Source organism: Musca autumnalis, unplaced genomic scaffold, assembly GCF_047663935.1.
Source record: "Musca autumnalis isolate F117 unplaced genomic scaffold, ASM4766393v1 scaffold_5, whole genome shotgun sequence".
Classification (NCBI taxonomy): Eukaryota; Metazoa; Arthropoda; class Insecta; order Diptera; family Muscidae; genus Musca; species Musca autumnalis.
This window is the reverse complement of record NW_027412088.1, coordinates 168,093,432-168,111,487: the sequence shown is the minus strand read 5'-3', so window position 1 is coordinate 168,111,487 and position 18,056 is coordinate 168,093,432. Positions and strand designations below refer to the sequence as shown.

At 38.3% G+C, this 18,056-nt stretch overlaps 1 protein-coding gene across 1 annotated transcript; it reads left to right on the top strand.

Moving 5' to 3' along the window:
* Positions 1-6,667: 6,667 nt before the first annotated feature.
* Positions 6,668-17,782, top strand: LOC141386594 (clavesin-2). Its single transcript, XM_073955444.1, has 3 exons — positions 6,668-7,057; positions 16,972-17,338; positions 17,404-17,782. Exons 1-3 carry the CDS (start codon positions 6,759-6,761, stop codon positions 17,659-17,661), a joined length of 924 nt encoding a protein of 307 aa, XP_073811545.1. The 5' UTR covers positions 6,668-6,758; the 3' UTR covers positions 17,662-17,782.
* The last annotated feature ends 274 nt before the right edge of the window (positions 17,783-18,056 follow it).

Sequence of the window (18,056 nt, the reverse complement as noted above, 5' to 3'; positions counted from 1 at the left end):
CTGCATAGAACCGGTGGCTATGGGAGTGACCAGGGGCTTTGGATGATTTTGATTTGTAGATGAATTTGTCAATTGATGCGAAGATATAAGGGTTGCAGATCTCTCAGTAGATTAATATTGTTTAAATGTAAATATTTTATAATAGGATTCTATGGTGATATTAAATGGCACGAAGGCATTTGAAGCTTATCATACGGATAAATATAGTTCAAAAGTCTTACGTGGATAAGTGATTTCCAAGAAGGGATACTTTAGATGTAATGTCACATAAGGTCCTCCCATAGATAGGATACCTGCTAGGGTTCATCTATATATACTAGGCATTTTAAGTTTATTCTACATAAAAATGCATAAAAAACATTGTTCCACAACATCCCATACGGGACAAGGGAAACTTCTCTCATATCAACGAGTGCACTCGATCCATATTTAGCTCATTGATATAGGACCTACTATTTATCGCCGCGTCCGAACGGGGTGTCATAAGACACCACTTGTGGAGAAGTTTTTCAAGGCTGAAATACTTAGGAAATGTCGCCAACATTACTTACTTAGATGGCGTTTATATTAAACAGAACGTCTTGTTCCATAAGTCGAACAAAGAATAGATTTCCAAACGCACCGATCTTTTGCTTTACTTCTCCAATTTTGGATACCATGTTTTGTGATATCTTCTTCAACTTGGTCTTTCCATCGGAGTTTTGGCCTTTCCTTGGGGCGTATGCCCTCGAGTGGCTCGTATTCAAATGCCTTTTTGGCGGGGGCATCTTTATCCATCCTGCTGACATGGCCAAGCCAACGCAATCGTTGTAGTTCGATACGTTTTACTACATCGATGTCAGTCGGCTGGTATATCTCGTGGTTAATACGACGTCGATATTCACCATCAACGCATATTGGTCCATAAATCTTTCGAAGAATTTTTCTCTCAAACACACCAAGTTTTGCCACATTTGCTTTCGCAAGTACCCATGCTTCAGATACATAAGTACGGGTAGTATCAGTGTCTGGTAGAGTGTAAGTTTTGTTTGACGAGAGGTGGTTTTACTTTTAAACTGTTTACTTAGACCAAAGTAGCATCTGTTGGCCAATATTATTCTTCTTTTGATTTGAATTTTAAAAACTGATGGTGTTCGTTTTATTTATGGCGGTGCCGAGGTAAATAAAGTCATTTACTACCTCAAAATTGTAGTTCTGAACATCAACAGTTGGTCCGAGTCTACTGGACGTCTTGCGTGTTGATACCATACATTTTGTCTTATCGCCGTTGACTGCCAGACCCACTTTGCCAGACTCTTTTTCAATTTTCGCAAAGGTGGCTGTTACGGATCGAGTTGATCGACCTATTATATCAATATCGTCTTCGTAGGCCCTTAACATTATATCCTTATTGTATATGGTGCTATTTTTATTTCTATCATTCGCTTCTCGTACTACCTTTTCTAATAGAATGTTAAATAGGTCACACGATAGGCTGTCACCTTGCCTGAAACCTCGTTTTGTTTCAAATGGTTCCGAGAGGTTCTTTCCTACTTTAATAGCTGATCTTGTATTAGCCAATGTCATCCTGCATAATCTTATAAGTTTTGCAGGGATACCAAAGTCAGCCATGACTTGAAACACCTTTGATCGAATTAGGCTGTCGAAGGCGGTCTTATAGTCGACGAACAGGTGGTATGTGTCGATCTGTCTTTCGTGGGTCTTCTCCAGTATTTGGCGAAGGGTGAAGATTTTGTCAATTGTCGATTTACCAGGTTTAAAACCGCATTGGTATGACCCGATTATGTTATTGACCATGGGTTTTAAACGTTCACACAGTACACTCGACAGAACTTTGTATGCGATTGGGAGCAGACTTATGCCTCTGTAGTTTGTACACACCGTCTTGTCTCCTTTCTTGTGTACGGGACATAGGAGGCAGAGGTTCCAATCGTTGGGTATGCTCTCTTCCTGCCAAATTTCGGTAATTAACTGATGCATACTCCTTATCAGCATTTCGCCACCGGCCTTGAACAATTCGGCGGGCAGTTCATCAGCTCCTGCTGCTTTATTGTTTTTCAGCCGTTTAGTTGCTGTCATGACTTCGCTTTGGTTAGGTGGAAGACATTCAACGTCGTCGTTTGCGATTGGTTCTGGTGTATCTTCATCGCCGCCCATATTCGATACTAAGATCTTAATGAAATGCTCCTTCCAGATCCTATCTGTATCAGTAACCAGATTCCCTTCATGATCTTTGCAAGAGAATGTGCCTGCACCATACCCTTTAGTCTGGTTTTTTACACTCTGGTAAAATTTGCGGACTTCATTCTGACTCCTGAACATCTCGAGTTTCTCACGCTTACGTTTTTCTTGCTTTTTCTTTTTTCTTCTGATATTTTTCTTTCGCCCTTCGTGTTGCTACTGAATGTAGGGTTGCACTGTATGCCGCGTTCTTTTCTTCAGTAGCCTTACGGCACTCCTGATCGTACCATAGATTTTTAGGTGGTGGTTTTTGGTACCCAAGCACAGATTTTGCGGCAGTTTGAAGTGAGTGGGCTATTCTTTGCCACTGCGCTTCCACATTATCGGGACAAGCAGTGCAGTCTTCCAGCATGTGAGTCAGTTGAGCGGAATAGACTTGTGCTATCTGTTGTGTTTGCAGCTTCTCGACATCCAGCCTCCGTCCTGTGTTAGATCGCACTTTTGCCGCAACATTAAGGCGAGTGCGTACATTTGCTGCTACAAGGAAATGGTCCGAATCGATGTTCGCTCCTCGAATCGATCGGACATCTAACACACTGGACGAGTGTCTTCCGTCTATCACAACATGATCAATCTGGTTTTTTGTTTTCCCATCTGGGGATATCCACATGGCCTTGTGTATGTCGAGGTGTTGGAATCTGGTACTACTCACTACCATCTTTTTTGCCGCTGCAAAATCCATCAGCCTCATTCCGTTGTCGGCTGTTACCTCATGAAGGCTGAACTTTCAGATCATGGAACCAAAGATATTTTCTCTCCCAATTTTAGCATTAAAATCTCATAGAAGAATCTTAATATCATGGCCAGGGCAGCGATCATATGCTCTCTCTAGGCGCTCATAGAATATATCCTTGGGCTGTTCATCTTTCTCTTCGGTCGGGGCATGGGCGCAGATGAGACTGATGTTAAAAAACTTTGCTTTTATAGGGATTGTGGCAATTCTCTCATCAACAGGAGTGAAGCTGGAGACGAGATTTTTAAGCCTCCTATTCACCATAAATGCAACACCTAGCTCATGTTTCGTTTCATGACAGCTATAATACAGTGCGTAAGCGTTTGTTATTTTAACGTCTGCCCGTTTCCATCGCACTTCCTGTAAGGCGATAATATCAGCTTTGTACTTGCCAAGAACATCCGCCAGTGCGCAAACTGCACCTGCTCTGTAGAGAGTCCTGACATTCCAGGTGCGGATTCGCAGATCATGGTCCTTAAAACGTTTGCGGGGTTCGTCAACTTTAGAGGGGTTTGTTTTTCTTCTTTTTCTTTGTTTTTTCATAGTAGGCGGTGTTTTGACGGGGTGAGTTACTAGCCAAACTAGAGTTGTATAGTTCATGAACGAACTAGTTCAATTGAACGATTCATTGAAAAGAGCGTATGAACTAGATCAGTCGATATAGTTCATTATAGTTCACTGAACTATAATCAGTCGGCGACCGTACGATCAACGAACGAACGATTCACAATCTAGTTCAACATGTCGTTCACAAATGCAAAGTGACGCCGTCGTCTGTTTTAAGTGATGCCTTCGTAATGTGATGAGTTTGTTTACGTTTTGGATGAAAGTACATGGAATGGAATAGCTGCTCGAAAATGAAGATTTCTACAGAAACATAGAGACATAACATATTCCAATATGTCGAATCCATTACCTATTGAAGTACCTTGTTTTGGAAAAAATAAAAAGAAGAAACGCACACACACAACATACGATTTTTTGCCAGCCACCACCTAAATGAAGGACGTTTTTATTTCTTAAATTAATACCGAGTTAATCTTTCTTTATGAATGGAATAAACTATGTAAATATAATATTTTTGTTCTGGAGTAGTTAAATTACATTATTCAACTGTTTGTTTCTATTTGGTGTATGTTTGTGTCTTCATCAAACGAACGATTAAGAGCCGGTGAACGATTCTGATCCGAATGATTGAACTGGATAGTGAACTATGAACTAGATTACTGAACTAGTTCGGTTAAGAGAGCTGAACTATTGAACTAGATCTTTAAAATGAACTAGATTGTACAACTCTAGCCAAACGCCCAACCCAATTTTTTTAAATTCTTATGGGTGAACGCGCGGCACATGTTAGCTCACTACCTTTGACGGATGTTAAAGTCAGCTCCCCAGGTGAAACCACGGGGAGGTCAGTGTCCACTTGAGATAAAAAAGGGACCAAGATAAATCCTGGGCTTTGCCATGTTAAAGCCGGTCAAGACCGTTGCTTGGTATCATTCATCCCCTACATCACCCGCCACCATTACGAGTACTGAGGTGTATTTTGCCACCGCTGAAAAATTTTTGATGTTGACCTTCTGTATGCAAGACGGGCGTGCATACCATTGCACCACGGTGGTACCCAAAATGCATATAAAAATCCATATGTATCTAAGGTCATTCTAGGTTATACAAGGCCCTCCCAAGAAGTTGTAGAAGTAATTCTAAAAATATATTTTTAGTTTCGTTCATCTTTATTTACTTTTGAACCCACTGTTTCCCAAATTTTCACAAAATTCTGAGATACTTTTCGCAACAAAAACACCTGACGCAATACCGCAATATTCCCAAGCAAGCTGGATAGGCATTTTTTGGCATAGTAATGCTTCATATGTATGAATGTTTGTTTATAGTACTCGTATGTATGCCGATCTAATCACTCATAAATGCTAACAATCAATATACAACCTTTATAAACAAATTCTCAGTTATTTGTGTGTGTGTGTCGTCGGGTTCATTCGAATATGAAAAGATAAAAACGCTCATTTTGTATGTCATGTTAGACAACAAAAAACGGCACAAAATAAGTAATTTTTATGGACCCCAGTTGTCAGACCATGGCAGGTGTAATCACACATTTTCGAGCATATGAGCATATGTCCACTGAGAAAGACACTGAGAGAAATGTTTGGGAACATTTTTGACGAAGAAAGGTTTTATTTAAGGTTTTTGGATAGGTGAAAGTATAAAGGCGGAATTTTTTGCTCCGCTTCATTTCTGATAAAATAATAAATAAGACCGAGCCAGTTTCATTTCGAACTAGATTTCCCTGAGAAGCTTCTTTTGTACCTTCGCCTTTATACTTTCACCTACCCACAAAAATCTTAAATAAAACCGCAAGAAAGACAGCCGGCGAGGCTTTAAAGGCGAAGATACCTGATGTATCTTGACATTCCTGCTAAGGGTATAACGATAGTCGGTACCACATTTGAATTATGTCGTACTTGCTCTTTATTCTTTTAGAGGCATCTGTTCTAACTCCCTTGAATTATGTGATACAAAATATATTTTTATTAGCAAAAACCCGCAGACCTACGAAGAAGCGTTGTAGACGATGGCCATATCCCTAATTTTTCAATTTCTCAACGATAACTTGGAATATCCTCAATAATTTTAACAGCCTGTTCATGTATGTCGATAAGAAAATGAATGCGCAAGAAAGACTACCAAATTTGAGTGTGTTTTTCAAATTTGTTTTTTGTTTTGAAGTAAAAGCAAAGGCAATAAAATTTCAAAAACTAAAGTTTGGGTGTGTTTCATGCGCACACATTTTCGTTTCGAAATACATAAACTGGGGGTAATTCAAAAAGGAAAGACAAGATGAATTCTGTTTCAGAATACGTTGGGCGCCACTGTGGTTAGCTTAGACGGTTTTCACAGGTAATATCTCTGAAAAGAATATGGGCTGTTGTTAGAATTCTCAGGTAATATCGGCCATATCTCTGACGAGAGTTTGAGACGCATGCTCAAAGGAATTGATTGCTGAAGTTTCCTGGATTTCCTAAATGTAAACATACTCTTAGGCATATCAATGGGTCCTTTAAATCTCACCGTATATTTCCATCAGTGTAACTGAAGCAAGAAAGCCAGCTGCTTATGTATCGAGGCCTTTAGATATGATGAATTATGTTTCAATGTACGTTGGGCGCCACTGTGCTTAACCTATACGTTTTTCCCAGAAAAAAAAAAATCCCTGGAAAGAATATCGGCGATTTTTAAAATTCTCAGCGTAGTGTCGGTAATTTTCCTTAGGATTTCCGACTTAATTAAAACTCGGAGACTTTGATGTGGGTGTAAGAATTGACTGCTGAAATCCCCTAGATTTCATAAACCTGACTTCACCCTCTATTTTCTCCAGTGTAACAGTAAAAATATACGATAAACATAAATGAATATTTCTTTTTTTATTTTATTTGTTGTTTGTTTCGATACTCATTAATCGGACAGCGACAATATCTTATCAATTTAAATAGCGTTAAAGGAATGAATGTTTGTATTTATGTACGTACGGCTGATACATATGTACATGTGTCGCTACATACATATGTGTCACAATGTCTAATAACAATGTATGTATGTAGGTACCATAAGAGGCTCTATCTCCTCCGCAAAAACCACCGAAACCTGCCGCCGCTAACGCTGAAAACACTTTCTAGATTCAAGAGTTTTTGAAGTGAAAACAGTTACAATTCGGATTTTCACAAGTGCGCGAAAAGTTCTCCGCAAAAAAAAAGAACTCGACATGGCTCAACTAAGACCCCTAAATCCTGAACTAGAAGAAATTGCCCGCAAAGATTTAAATGAAGTTAAATCGCGGATTCCTTCTGATTTGGAAGCTTTACGGGAATGGATTAAAAAGGAACCTCATTTAAAAGCCCGCACAGATGATCAATTTTTAATTGCATTTTTACGTTTCTGCAAATACAGTCTGGAAATGGCCAAGAAACGCATTGATTACTTCTACACGTATAAGTCATCGGCTAAAGATTTGATTAAATCCAGACGCATTGATGATAAGATTATCGATATTGCAAGATCGGGGTGAGTAAGCAATTAACAAGTGGTGGTGAATATGATAATGAGTGGGTCTATGAAGTTCAAGTGCAGTTAGATTAGTGATTGATGAAATATTTTATAATTGCTCGATTAAAATTCTGTAACTGACCAATGGCAATTTGAATAATTTGTGCAGAGTATTTAAAAGTTGTGATGAAACTTGTATTGTTTGCCTAAAAGTTTTATCGGATCACATTAATCATGTTTTGTAGTCAGGTTAACAAATGAAGGCAGGTGAATTTGTGATAAGTTCGGAAGGCTAAAATGTATGTGTGTATACATACATACATAGATATCACCATAGAAAGTTAAAACGTAGGTGCATAGATAGATTTCACAAAAGAGGTTTTATAATAACACTGTGCAACACTGGAAATGCAAACAACTTCTAATGGGCATTTTCTGAAAGTACATATTGAGACTACAAAAACCTTAATTGGGTTTTGTGTTCTTAGATCGGGTTTAGATTTTATGGCCTCATCTAAACCGACCTAAAATTAGCCTTTATTCCAGTGATCGGACCTTTATCTCCGAAACTAATAAGAATTTTGCTTTGCAGTCTTCAGCAATATTGTAGCCCTAAGTAGTAGAAATTATGTGTCAAAAAGAGGAATTAGGAAAAGCTGCATCTAGCGCATCAAACTCGTTAAAATATAGAAAAGTTTACATAAATTCTGAAATTCTAGGCAGTAACAACTAAACTGTTGGGAGTAGAAACAAGTAACAATTCTAAAAATGTTCCAAATAATGTGACCATCAATTCTTCAGAACATTCTGAAACTCTAAAATGGCTATTTCACGTTGTTTAAGGGGTATTTCATAACATACCTTTTGCAAAACTTATTTCAAACAATGTTCACACAGGCTGTTTATTCTCATGTTGGGGATTTCAATGAATTATAGAAATATTTGCCAAATTTTTGTTGAAAAAATTGCTATAAACAAGGCGATAGAGGCATTTTACAACAAAATAATGTTCTGAAGAGTTGTGTATTACATTCCAGAGAATATTTTCCCAAAAGGTAACATTAAGAAGAATTTAACATGTTGGGAGATACGCTGCGAAATATACACAAATTATAGAATTTTTAGATATATTATAAAATTTGATGCAATAAATGCAGTTTTTCGAATTCACTATTCCTCCAAATATTTTCTTCTTGCTCTTATCTACAAGTTTGCTGCAGATGTCAAGACAAGATTCGTATTGGTTTCAGACATACAGCACCGATTTGTTTTAAAAATTCGATCTTTAACCATGTTTAGATGAGGCCATAAAAACCGAACCCGATCTAAGAAAACAAAACCCAAATATGGTTTTTGCCTATTGGTCCTCTACTTTCATAAAATTCTGGACAGAAGTTGTTTGCACGCGATTGGCTCCAAACTGTTGCACAGTGTAATACCAAACAAAGCTATGAGTTTGTAACCAAAGACATGTTTACATTAGAGCTTATTGGGGCGTTAACATCCATAAGGGGGATATTCAGTGGAATTGCCTTTAGTATTTAATAAATGCAGTATAATTTAAATGTACAACAACCCTGTTGAAAACTTCTAAAAATTTTGTATCAGCAGAAGACCCATAAGAATCTTTACATATTTGTGAGAATCTCGAACTACATATATGAAATCGTAAACTTGTCCACCTTTCCACCATAATATGAGGTTATAACTAATTTTGTCATTCCGTTTGAGCACATCGAAGTATTCGTCGTAGACCCTATAAAGTAGGTACAAATGGGGATTTCTGAGTGAAATGGCACACTTTTTGAAAAAATGGTTTTTAATTTCCTTTTTTGCTGTGGTGATGCTGCTCATCAGCAAAACATTTCAGTATATTTTTGACTAGCGGTTCCAGAGATATCGCGCCTTGAAAAAGTCGAATTCTTTAAAAACTATATGCAAGGAAATACTCATAACTAATTTAATAATGGTTCAAATAGAAAAAAAAATATAAAAAAAAATGTAAATGTGGTAGTAAAAAAGTGTGTCTATTGAGTTTTCCGAACTGGCATGTGTAAACAATGGTTAAAATAACAAATATTTCACACTTACTCTGTTCCAGAACCTGCAAGAAGCTACAATTTTTTACTCCGATAACATTTTTCCCTTTATGTTATCGAAAAAATAGTAAAAATTAGTAGATTCTTGCAGTTCTGGAACATACCAACTGGTATAATGAAATATGGTCTGTTCCAAACTGCAAGAATCTACTAATGTTTACTATTTTCCTCGATAACATAAAGGGAAAATTGTCAGTCGGCTTTGCCGACAGAGATATACTCTCAGCCTGTGCAAATTGAAACACTTTTTTCACAAAAAACGTATGTATTTAGGAGGTTTCAAAATTTTGGTCGTATGAACCGACAAAAATGTTGATTAGGATTAAAGTTCAAAAATTTTGCGGAGAAGGTACTTAAAGGAATGGACCGACATAGACCATGGGGGTGCCATAGGGGGTTTTTACACCCTTCGGGCTGCTTTCTCAAGAAGTATGGACTTGCCCCTGAAACAACTTGTACCATCGTAATTGAGGCAGCGAATGTAAGTTGCTTCAACAAAAATCAAAGTGATTCAATAGCAGGTCTTAAAGTGAACTTATTCAAAATTTTGTGTGGGAGGTACGGGATGGAGTGGACAAATATAGTTCATATTCGAACCTGATCTATATCTGGTTGATATTATGAGAATGTGTAAAGTATGGACCAAATCTGTCACTCCCATCAAGAGTTATCGTGCGCACAATTTTTCCGAATATTTTTGAACTTTTGTGGGGTAGGTACCTGAAGCAGTGGACCGATATGGCTAATCTACGAACTTAAAGTAAGTTTGAGAACAATATTACGAAGGCCAAATTTTGGGCGGAATCGGCATTTCCGTTCGAGGATTATCTTGCGCTTCCACCCATAAACATGGTGTCATAGGGTTTGTTTTTCAACTTTCAGGCTATTTTTTCAGGAAGTATGGACTTGCCTCTGAGGAAACTTGTACCTTCGTATAGAGGACAGTGAATACAATATGTTACAACAAAAACCAAGGCGATTCGAGAGCAGGTCCTAAACTGAACTTTTTCGAAATTTTGTGTGGGAGGTACTCGAAGGAGTTTAGCGATTGAGTCCATATTGGAACCTCATCTAAGTCTGGTAGAAATTTCATAATGTGCAAAGTATGGACCAAATCGGTTACTCCCTTCCCTATCGTACGCACAAATTTTCCGAACATTTTCGAATTTTGTGGGGGAGGTACCGGAAGGAGTGGACCGATATAATCCATCTTTGAACTTGAACTAAGTTTGGTCAAAATATTACGAAAGCCAAATTTTGGACCGAATCGGTTCATCCGTTCGAGAGTTATCTTGCGCTCCAACCACTACACACGGTGTCATAGGGTTTTTTGTAACTTTCAGGCTATTTTCTCAGGAAGTATGGACTTGCCCCTAATGAAACTTACAGCGTCGTATAGAAGACAGCGAATACAACTTGCGTAAACCAAAATGAAAGCGATTCGAGACCAGTTCCTAAACTGAACTTTTCCGAAATTTTATGTGGGAGGTAACCGAAGGCGTGGACCGATTGGAACCATATTGGAACCTCATCTAAGTTTGGTAGAAATTACACGATGTGCAAAGTATGGATCAAATCGGTTATTCCCTACAAGAGTTATCGTGTCCACAAATTTTGCGACAATTTTTGAACATTTGTGGGGCAGGTACCTGAAGGAGTGGACCTATATGGCCCATCTTCGAACTTAAATCGAATCTGGATAAAATATTTCGATATCCAAAATTTGAACCGAATCGATTGATCCGTTCGGATCCGGACGGACATTGCTAGATCTACTCAAAATTGTCTGAAACGGATATCGTACAAACATACGTGGGGTCTAAAACCATTATTTCGATGAGGCACATTTTTGTTCGTATCAAAGTGTAAATACCCTCTTTAGCCTAAAGGCTGAGGGTATAATTAGTAGATTCTTGCAGGTTCTGGAACAGAGCAATAATTGTATTGACAAATTTTACTGCTAAACCTAAATAACGACGGGACGTACACAAATATTTCACCAACCTACCAAAACAACGCTCTCTGGGCGTCCGTATTACCCAAATACGTTGAGTCCCAAATCACATTTAAAACACAAAATCCGCGACCGAAACTTACTTAAATGTTTTCATTCGTAAAACAAATAAGTTTCCTTTGCAATGAATTTTATTTCATGTTTTGTTGGGCTTTTGTATTTAAAATACAAAACACACACACATACAAACAATAACTTTCTGTCTAAGTTAAACTTTTCCAACTTACAAAAAGTATACGCTCGACGTATTTCGGTAGTTCTCATAAGAATACATGTGTTCTACTTTTTTCACCACACACGCCCTGGGTATACGTCCGTATATAGGTATGGGCCTTAAAAAATTAAAAAAAAATATTTGGTTTGTTCCAGTACTGCAAGAATCTACTAATTTTTACTATTTTTTCCGATAACATAAAGGAAAAAATGTTATCGTAGTAAAAAATAGTAGCTTCTTGCAGGTTCTGGAACAGAGGGATTAATTATTCGAATCCCACTACAAAATAGGACTTAATTTTTTTGTAATTAATCGTAGTTTAATACAACAGCATTTTAAGCAAATCAAAGAGTACAATCATTGATAAAAATTTATTTTAAAATATTAAATCGCGAAAATTTTATTCAAGCCCACTTTTCAAGACACGATATCTCTGGAACCGATATTAAAAAAAAATCTAAAAATATACTGAAATGCTTTGCTGATGAGCATAGCAAAATATAAAGAAAATCAAAAACCACTTTTTGAAAAAGTGTCGGAAATCCACATATTGTCACCATAAATGCCCGAAGACGTAACCCACAAAATCACAACTTTACAGGAGAAGGAAAAAACGTTATAAAATGAAAAACTGTTTTATGGAATATATGTAATTCTTATGAGGGCGAGTATTCGGTATATTATCAATCCTATACGAATGGGAGTAATAAATGAAACCAAAACAGCGGAAACGATTGGTTTTGGGATCCGTCATTACAACAAAATCTGCAATATTATCCCATTTTCCGAAATAGCATTTCATGAATAGGATAGTTGTTTTTGAACGTAGAAGCTTGAAAATTTGCCAGAGCATGTATTTTAACATTATGTACCAGATCCCATCAAAAACGAATTTCGATTTGCGTGTGGGTTTCGTCTTCGAGCATTTTTGGTGACGATATATTCTTGATCGGCACAAAATTCTAAGTCGACATAACCATGTCCGTCCGTCTGTCTGTTTAAAATAGAGCTTTATAATTTGAGATAGAAGTTTCTATTACTCATAGGATTTTTGGTATTGATAATAGGCTATAGCGGTTCACGTTTTGATATAGCCCCCATAGAACGGGATCTTCCGATTTTCGGTATTTTGTAGGTTGTGGCCTCAATATCCCGCTGAAATGTCTGAAATTTGGAACTTAGGCTTCGTTGGGGGTATACAAATTTTCCCCAGTCGATATAGGTCAACGACTTCATATAGCCCCCATAGAACGGGAGGTACCGTTTTGTTATTTTGAAGGTTTAAAATTTTGTTTTTAGTCTTCTTTGGGACTGTAAAACTTTCCCCCAGATATTTTGATATAGCCCCCCATAGAACCGTACATCCCGATTTTCTGTATTTTGAAGGTTTTAGACACACTATTTTTACCAAGATGGGTGAAATTTGGTATTTAGTCTTCTGTGGAGATACAAAACTTTCCCCAAAAAATGTTCAGTATAGGTCCACGTTTGTATATAGCCCTCATAGAACGATACCTCTTGATTTTCGGTATTTTGTAGACTTTAGCCACAGGCCGAAATGGCTGAAAATTTGATTTAGTTTTCCTTGGGCCTACAAAAATTTCTCCGAGAAATGTTTCGGTATTTGATTTTGATATAGCCCCCATAGAACGGTACTTCACAATTTTTGGTATTTTGAAGGTTTTAGCCACATTATATAATAATTGTTCCACAAACATCCCAGATGGGACAAGGGAGACTTCTCTCATATCGATTCATATTAGCTCAATGATATGGGACTACAGTTTATCGCCGAGTTCGAACGGCGTGTCTAAAGACACCACTTGTACAGAAGTTTTACATGGCTGAAATACTAAGGAAATGCCGCCAACATTACTGAGGGGTATTTTGCCACCGTTGAAAATTGTTTTGATGTTGCTTGGCCGGGGAATCGAACCCACGACCTTCTGCGTGCAAGGCGAGTGTGCATATCATTGCACCACGGTGGCACCCCCACATTATCCTACCGAAATGACAGAAATGTTAATAGGACGGAAGCTAGTGACATTAGCGTAGAAACACACGTATTGTCGGCCTTCGGACGGGATTTAAGACTTTTTTCTAGTGGGTAGGTGGATAACTTGGCTATGCGAAGAACATTTCTTTTGAATTCAATTTGATAGCAGAATCGCAGTTGTGGGCTTTTTCATCTCGTCAGTAATATATATAGTATCGTGATTTTATCGGTAACCTATAATTTTCAGATCGATCTTGATGCATTCAACTTAGGATTAGGATATTGTTGTTGATTCCGATTCCTGGTTGTTTGATATCGTGCTGTATATTCGGGGCCAATACGAATTAATTGAGTTAAAACCACTCGTGCTTCCCTTGACAGCTGGCTTTCTTCTGCTTCGATGAATGGGGGTGGTATCCGAATACAGCATTCACACTGTACCCTGGAATTCGCTGTGCCACTGCATCAGTTGAATGTCAAGCTTGTACCTTTGAAACCCCTCTCTAGATCATAAAGATCTCTCGAGACGTGCATGGGTGGGGGAATTCTGCTCAGGAATGCTCACGGCGATAATATCCAAGAAGCTACTGCATAGACAACATCTTGTTGTGATGATGCATCGGTAAAATGTTCGCCTTCTGTTGAAAGTGGTCCACTGGTATTATGAGGAGGACCCTGTTGCACTCCTCAGGACGGACTTCTGCCACTGCGTAGCGCATACTACACTGGGACCGCTTATTACATACCGGTCTCTTGCTTTATATGAGGTGCACAAGGTTTCTTTTCATCACCCCAAGTGCTTCCGACCAGCAACTTGAGGACCATGTTCGCACTTCTTATCTATAATTTAATAGCCATGGATTAAGCGGACGACTTAAATATACTATTAAACGTTACATCCAATATCATAGGGTAGTCGGCATTAGAACACCATCCAGCAATATGTTCAGTGGGAACCTCATGTCAGCCAGCCAGGTGGCGAACAGTGTGCCAGTAGATTTTACGGTGGATATATATATATTCCTATTCCTACATTGCTATTCACATATGTCGTCGACAATACGTTCTGAAGCCCAAATAGTAAAATCATCCGCATACATTACGATCTCTTTGTCGCATAGAGGGTGCGTAATTTAACAAGGGAAGAGGTTGAACAGTTCAGGAGATGTCACCATTTTACTCTACGGGCCTTTAGCCCTTTGCACATAAGCGGTTAGATTTCTTACTTAGGTTTTTTTCTGGTAAAAGACTGGTGACTGGTGGCCGGTGAATGAATTGTGGGTGGGTAGTGCATATAATGCTGCTGCGGTATTGGACATTTTCCGGAATCCATACTGATGCAGAGCAACTAGGGAACAGCTTCTCATCATTGAGAGGAGTAGTGTCTTTAGAATCTTTTCTACTGATGACAGGAGGAAAATCGGCCTGTACGATCGAATGTGCCTAGGTTCGGCAGTGGGGATTCCCTATAAACTTTTCAGGTTTCTGGTACAATATGGGTGGCCAACGATATAGTATGAGGTTATAGGATGCGCAGCTCTTTGCTACTGGTGACAGGATGGAAATCGGCCTGTACGATCGTATGTGCTGGCACCCTTGCCTAAGTTCAGCAGTGGAAATTCCCTATAAACTTTACAGGTTTCTGGTACAATATGGGTGGCCAACGATATGGTATGAAGTTATATGATGCACCGCTTTCTTCATTCAGTGACCAGCGATCCGTTGTGTTCCTCCTAAAAAGATATAAGAGGGGAAATTGAAATGTAAGGGGTGGAAAGAGAATAGATTGAAGAGTAAGGGAAGATGGAAAATAAATTTGTTGAACGTTTGTTAAGATCGAAATGGGCCCGCATCATAGCCATTTAAATCTCCTGCAGTATTTTAACAGAGCCGCAGGATCTATGAAATATCAGTAAAAAAGAGATTCAATCTCGTGGGCACCAAGCGACCTGTGCATTTTATTCATAAAATAAGGGCAACGAGAGAGAAGGGGTCCTATCGTGTCGACTTCTTCCTCGTCTTCATAGAGCCTGCAGTAATATTGAATATTGCATGCTCCCACTCCCTATAACCATCAAGATCTCAAACGGCAGTGACCAATAATGACTCTACGGTAACTCTGATCTCTACGTGAGAGTACGGATGCTATTCTCGGTCTAAAGATTGAGCTCGATACCTTGCATCAAGATTCGTCTAGCGAGATCCTTGCGGTTTTCTCACAATAGAACTTATTGACTTTGTTAAGGAAGAAGCAGAGTGGTGGTTTGCCACAGTCCTCAGTCAAAAGATCGGAATATTGAGAACCCTATCTTGCTGGCTCATTAAAGCTCTCATTTTCCTCAATATTGCTGTGTCCCGATACCCAACAAAATTTAAAAATAAAAAAGGTTTTAAGACAGATCTATATTTTTAACATTGGTCTAACCTGCACCCACTCATACCTTTCAGGAATGATTACGTCAGCTATACTGAAATCCAGAGTCGGCGGAATGTAGTCGGATTCACCTGATCTGTAACATTTATTCAAAAGAGATGAACCCCTTTTGAATTCCCTTGAGCGCTTTTAGGGACTTCTTGCCCTCCACAGAGCTCCCAAGTCTATCCCGCAGTCAATTATGATGTGGGTTTTAATTCTCTGCTGGTAGGGGGGTTACCATGTGTATGTACGCGTATCTTTCATGGAAAAAATCTCCGGTCACTTCTACCAGTTTTATTTCCATGCCAAACGGATTATGGTTCGTTATTATATGGATACCTGCCACTGCAGACGAGGCGTAACATCGATAAGTTTTACACAATTTTAACGTTGCTCTTGCTATGGAGAACATATGCACTGAGACGAAAATAAAATGTGTCGTCCAACGCAGTCTCGAATTCCCTATAGTCATTTTCAGTGTCTCCAAGTTTATATCATTGTCACCAATTCAGAAATTTAATGTAGGGATTTCACTTCCCTCCTGGTAAGAGTTTTGAGAGATGTTCATACACATATGTATCTTTCATAGGGAAAATTCTTCGGTCAGACTTCGTAGCCGACACTACTACCAGTTTTAGTTCCATACAAAACAGGATTGGTTGTCCATGTTATGAGAAATTAGTATCAGGGAATTGGAATCGTCTCTCACAAGTTCCTCAGCTTTGTACTGTAAAAAGTGAGCCCTATTTACCTTTTCCGCTCTGATATAAGGAAGACATATCCAAGTGCGAAACATGTAAAATAAAATTCTTAAGTATTGTTGATTCACAACTTAAAATTAACCTTCAATAATGGAAGCTAATCTCAAAAATGTTCGGCAAAAATACAAGGAATTGAAGGTCTAGGTAGATAAGAGCATGGTATAGAAGACTCAACGAATAAGGAAAGGCCGAGCCCTTCTTTAAATTCCCAAATATTTATAACCAAATCATTTTATGGTAAATTTCCAAGGATTGCTCACAACTGAATCGACCATGTCAATAGAAGCAAGTCTAAAGGATTTGAGAGACAACTTGATATTAATTTTTTTACCGATCTATATAGTTCTACATTGGGTTTTACAAGAAGTGTATAGCCATCCTCTGAGACTACATATGAAACCTAAACCTGATATTCTTTTCTTTCTTTTGTAGCATTTTCTGTACACTACCCAAACCCAAGGGGCCTGGAGGACCCCGTGTACATTTCATGCGTATGGGTAACATCAATCCAGCCATTCACACCGTACAGGACATCTTCCGTTTTCACATAATGCGCTGTGAAATTGAAACAAATACCGATGATAATTGGAACATTAGCGGTGTCATTGAAATCATTGATTTCTCAAAAATACCCTTTGGATTTTTGAAACAATTCGAACCAACATTGTTCCGGCAAATGGCATCAGTTTTGGAATATGGTATACCGACAAATCTACTGGGTACACATATTGTTAATGCCTCCAAGGAAGCACAAATTATTTTGGGTCTTATACGCAATGTTATGAAACAAAAGGAATTGGTAAGAGAGAATTCTTGTGACAGTAAAAAAAGAAAAATGATTCTATTCGTGTTTTTATCTTTCAGCTCAATATCCACCCCACTTTGGAGTCTTTACAACAGGCCATTGGCAAGGAATATTTACCTGCAGAATATGGTGGCACCAACAGCAGTTTTGATGAATCCGAAAAGAATTATGAAAAACTTCTGATGAGCTACAAATCCTATTTCGATGAAGATGATCAGTACGGTGTTGATGAGAAATTGCGTCAAGGTGAAAATCAAGTTTCCGATTTGTTTGGCGGTAGTGCGAGTGGTTCATTCCGTAAATTAGATATAGATTAAAATATTATGTTCACCTTCTTGTTGTTGTATAATGAATGGATGTTTTTTTGTTTGGTTTTATCGCTATTTTATTTTTGTAATAAACGTTTGTAGTATAATGTTAAATAATTTTTGATAAAAATGTGATACGTGTACAGATAGTATTTGCGAATGTTTGTTTGTATTGAATTTGGGGTGTGACAAGAAAGTGAAATGGAAAACAAATCGAAATATAAGCGGATCTGAAAAAGAGATGTATGTATGTATTAAGATTATAATTTGAGAAATCTCTCTTTTGCTATAGTGCCATGTGGAACTCTACTTCACTTAGTGATCACCGAGCCATTGAGTTCATCCCGGAAAGTGATAAGAAAGGAAGTGGTGGTGAGTGGCGGACAAATATGGTGAAGCGAGTA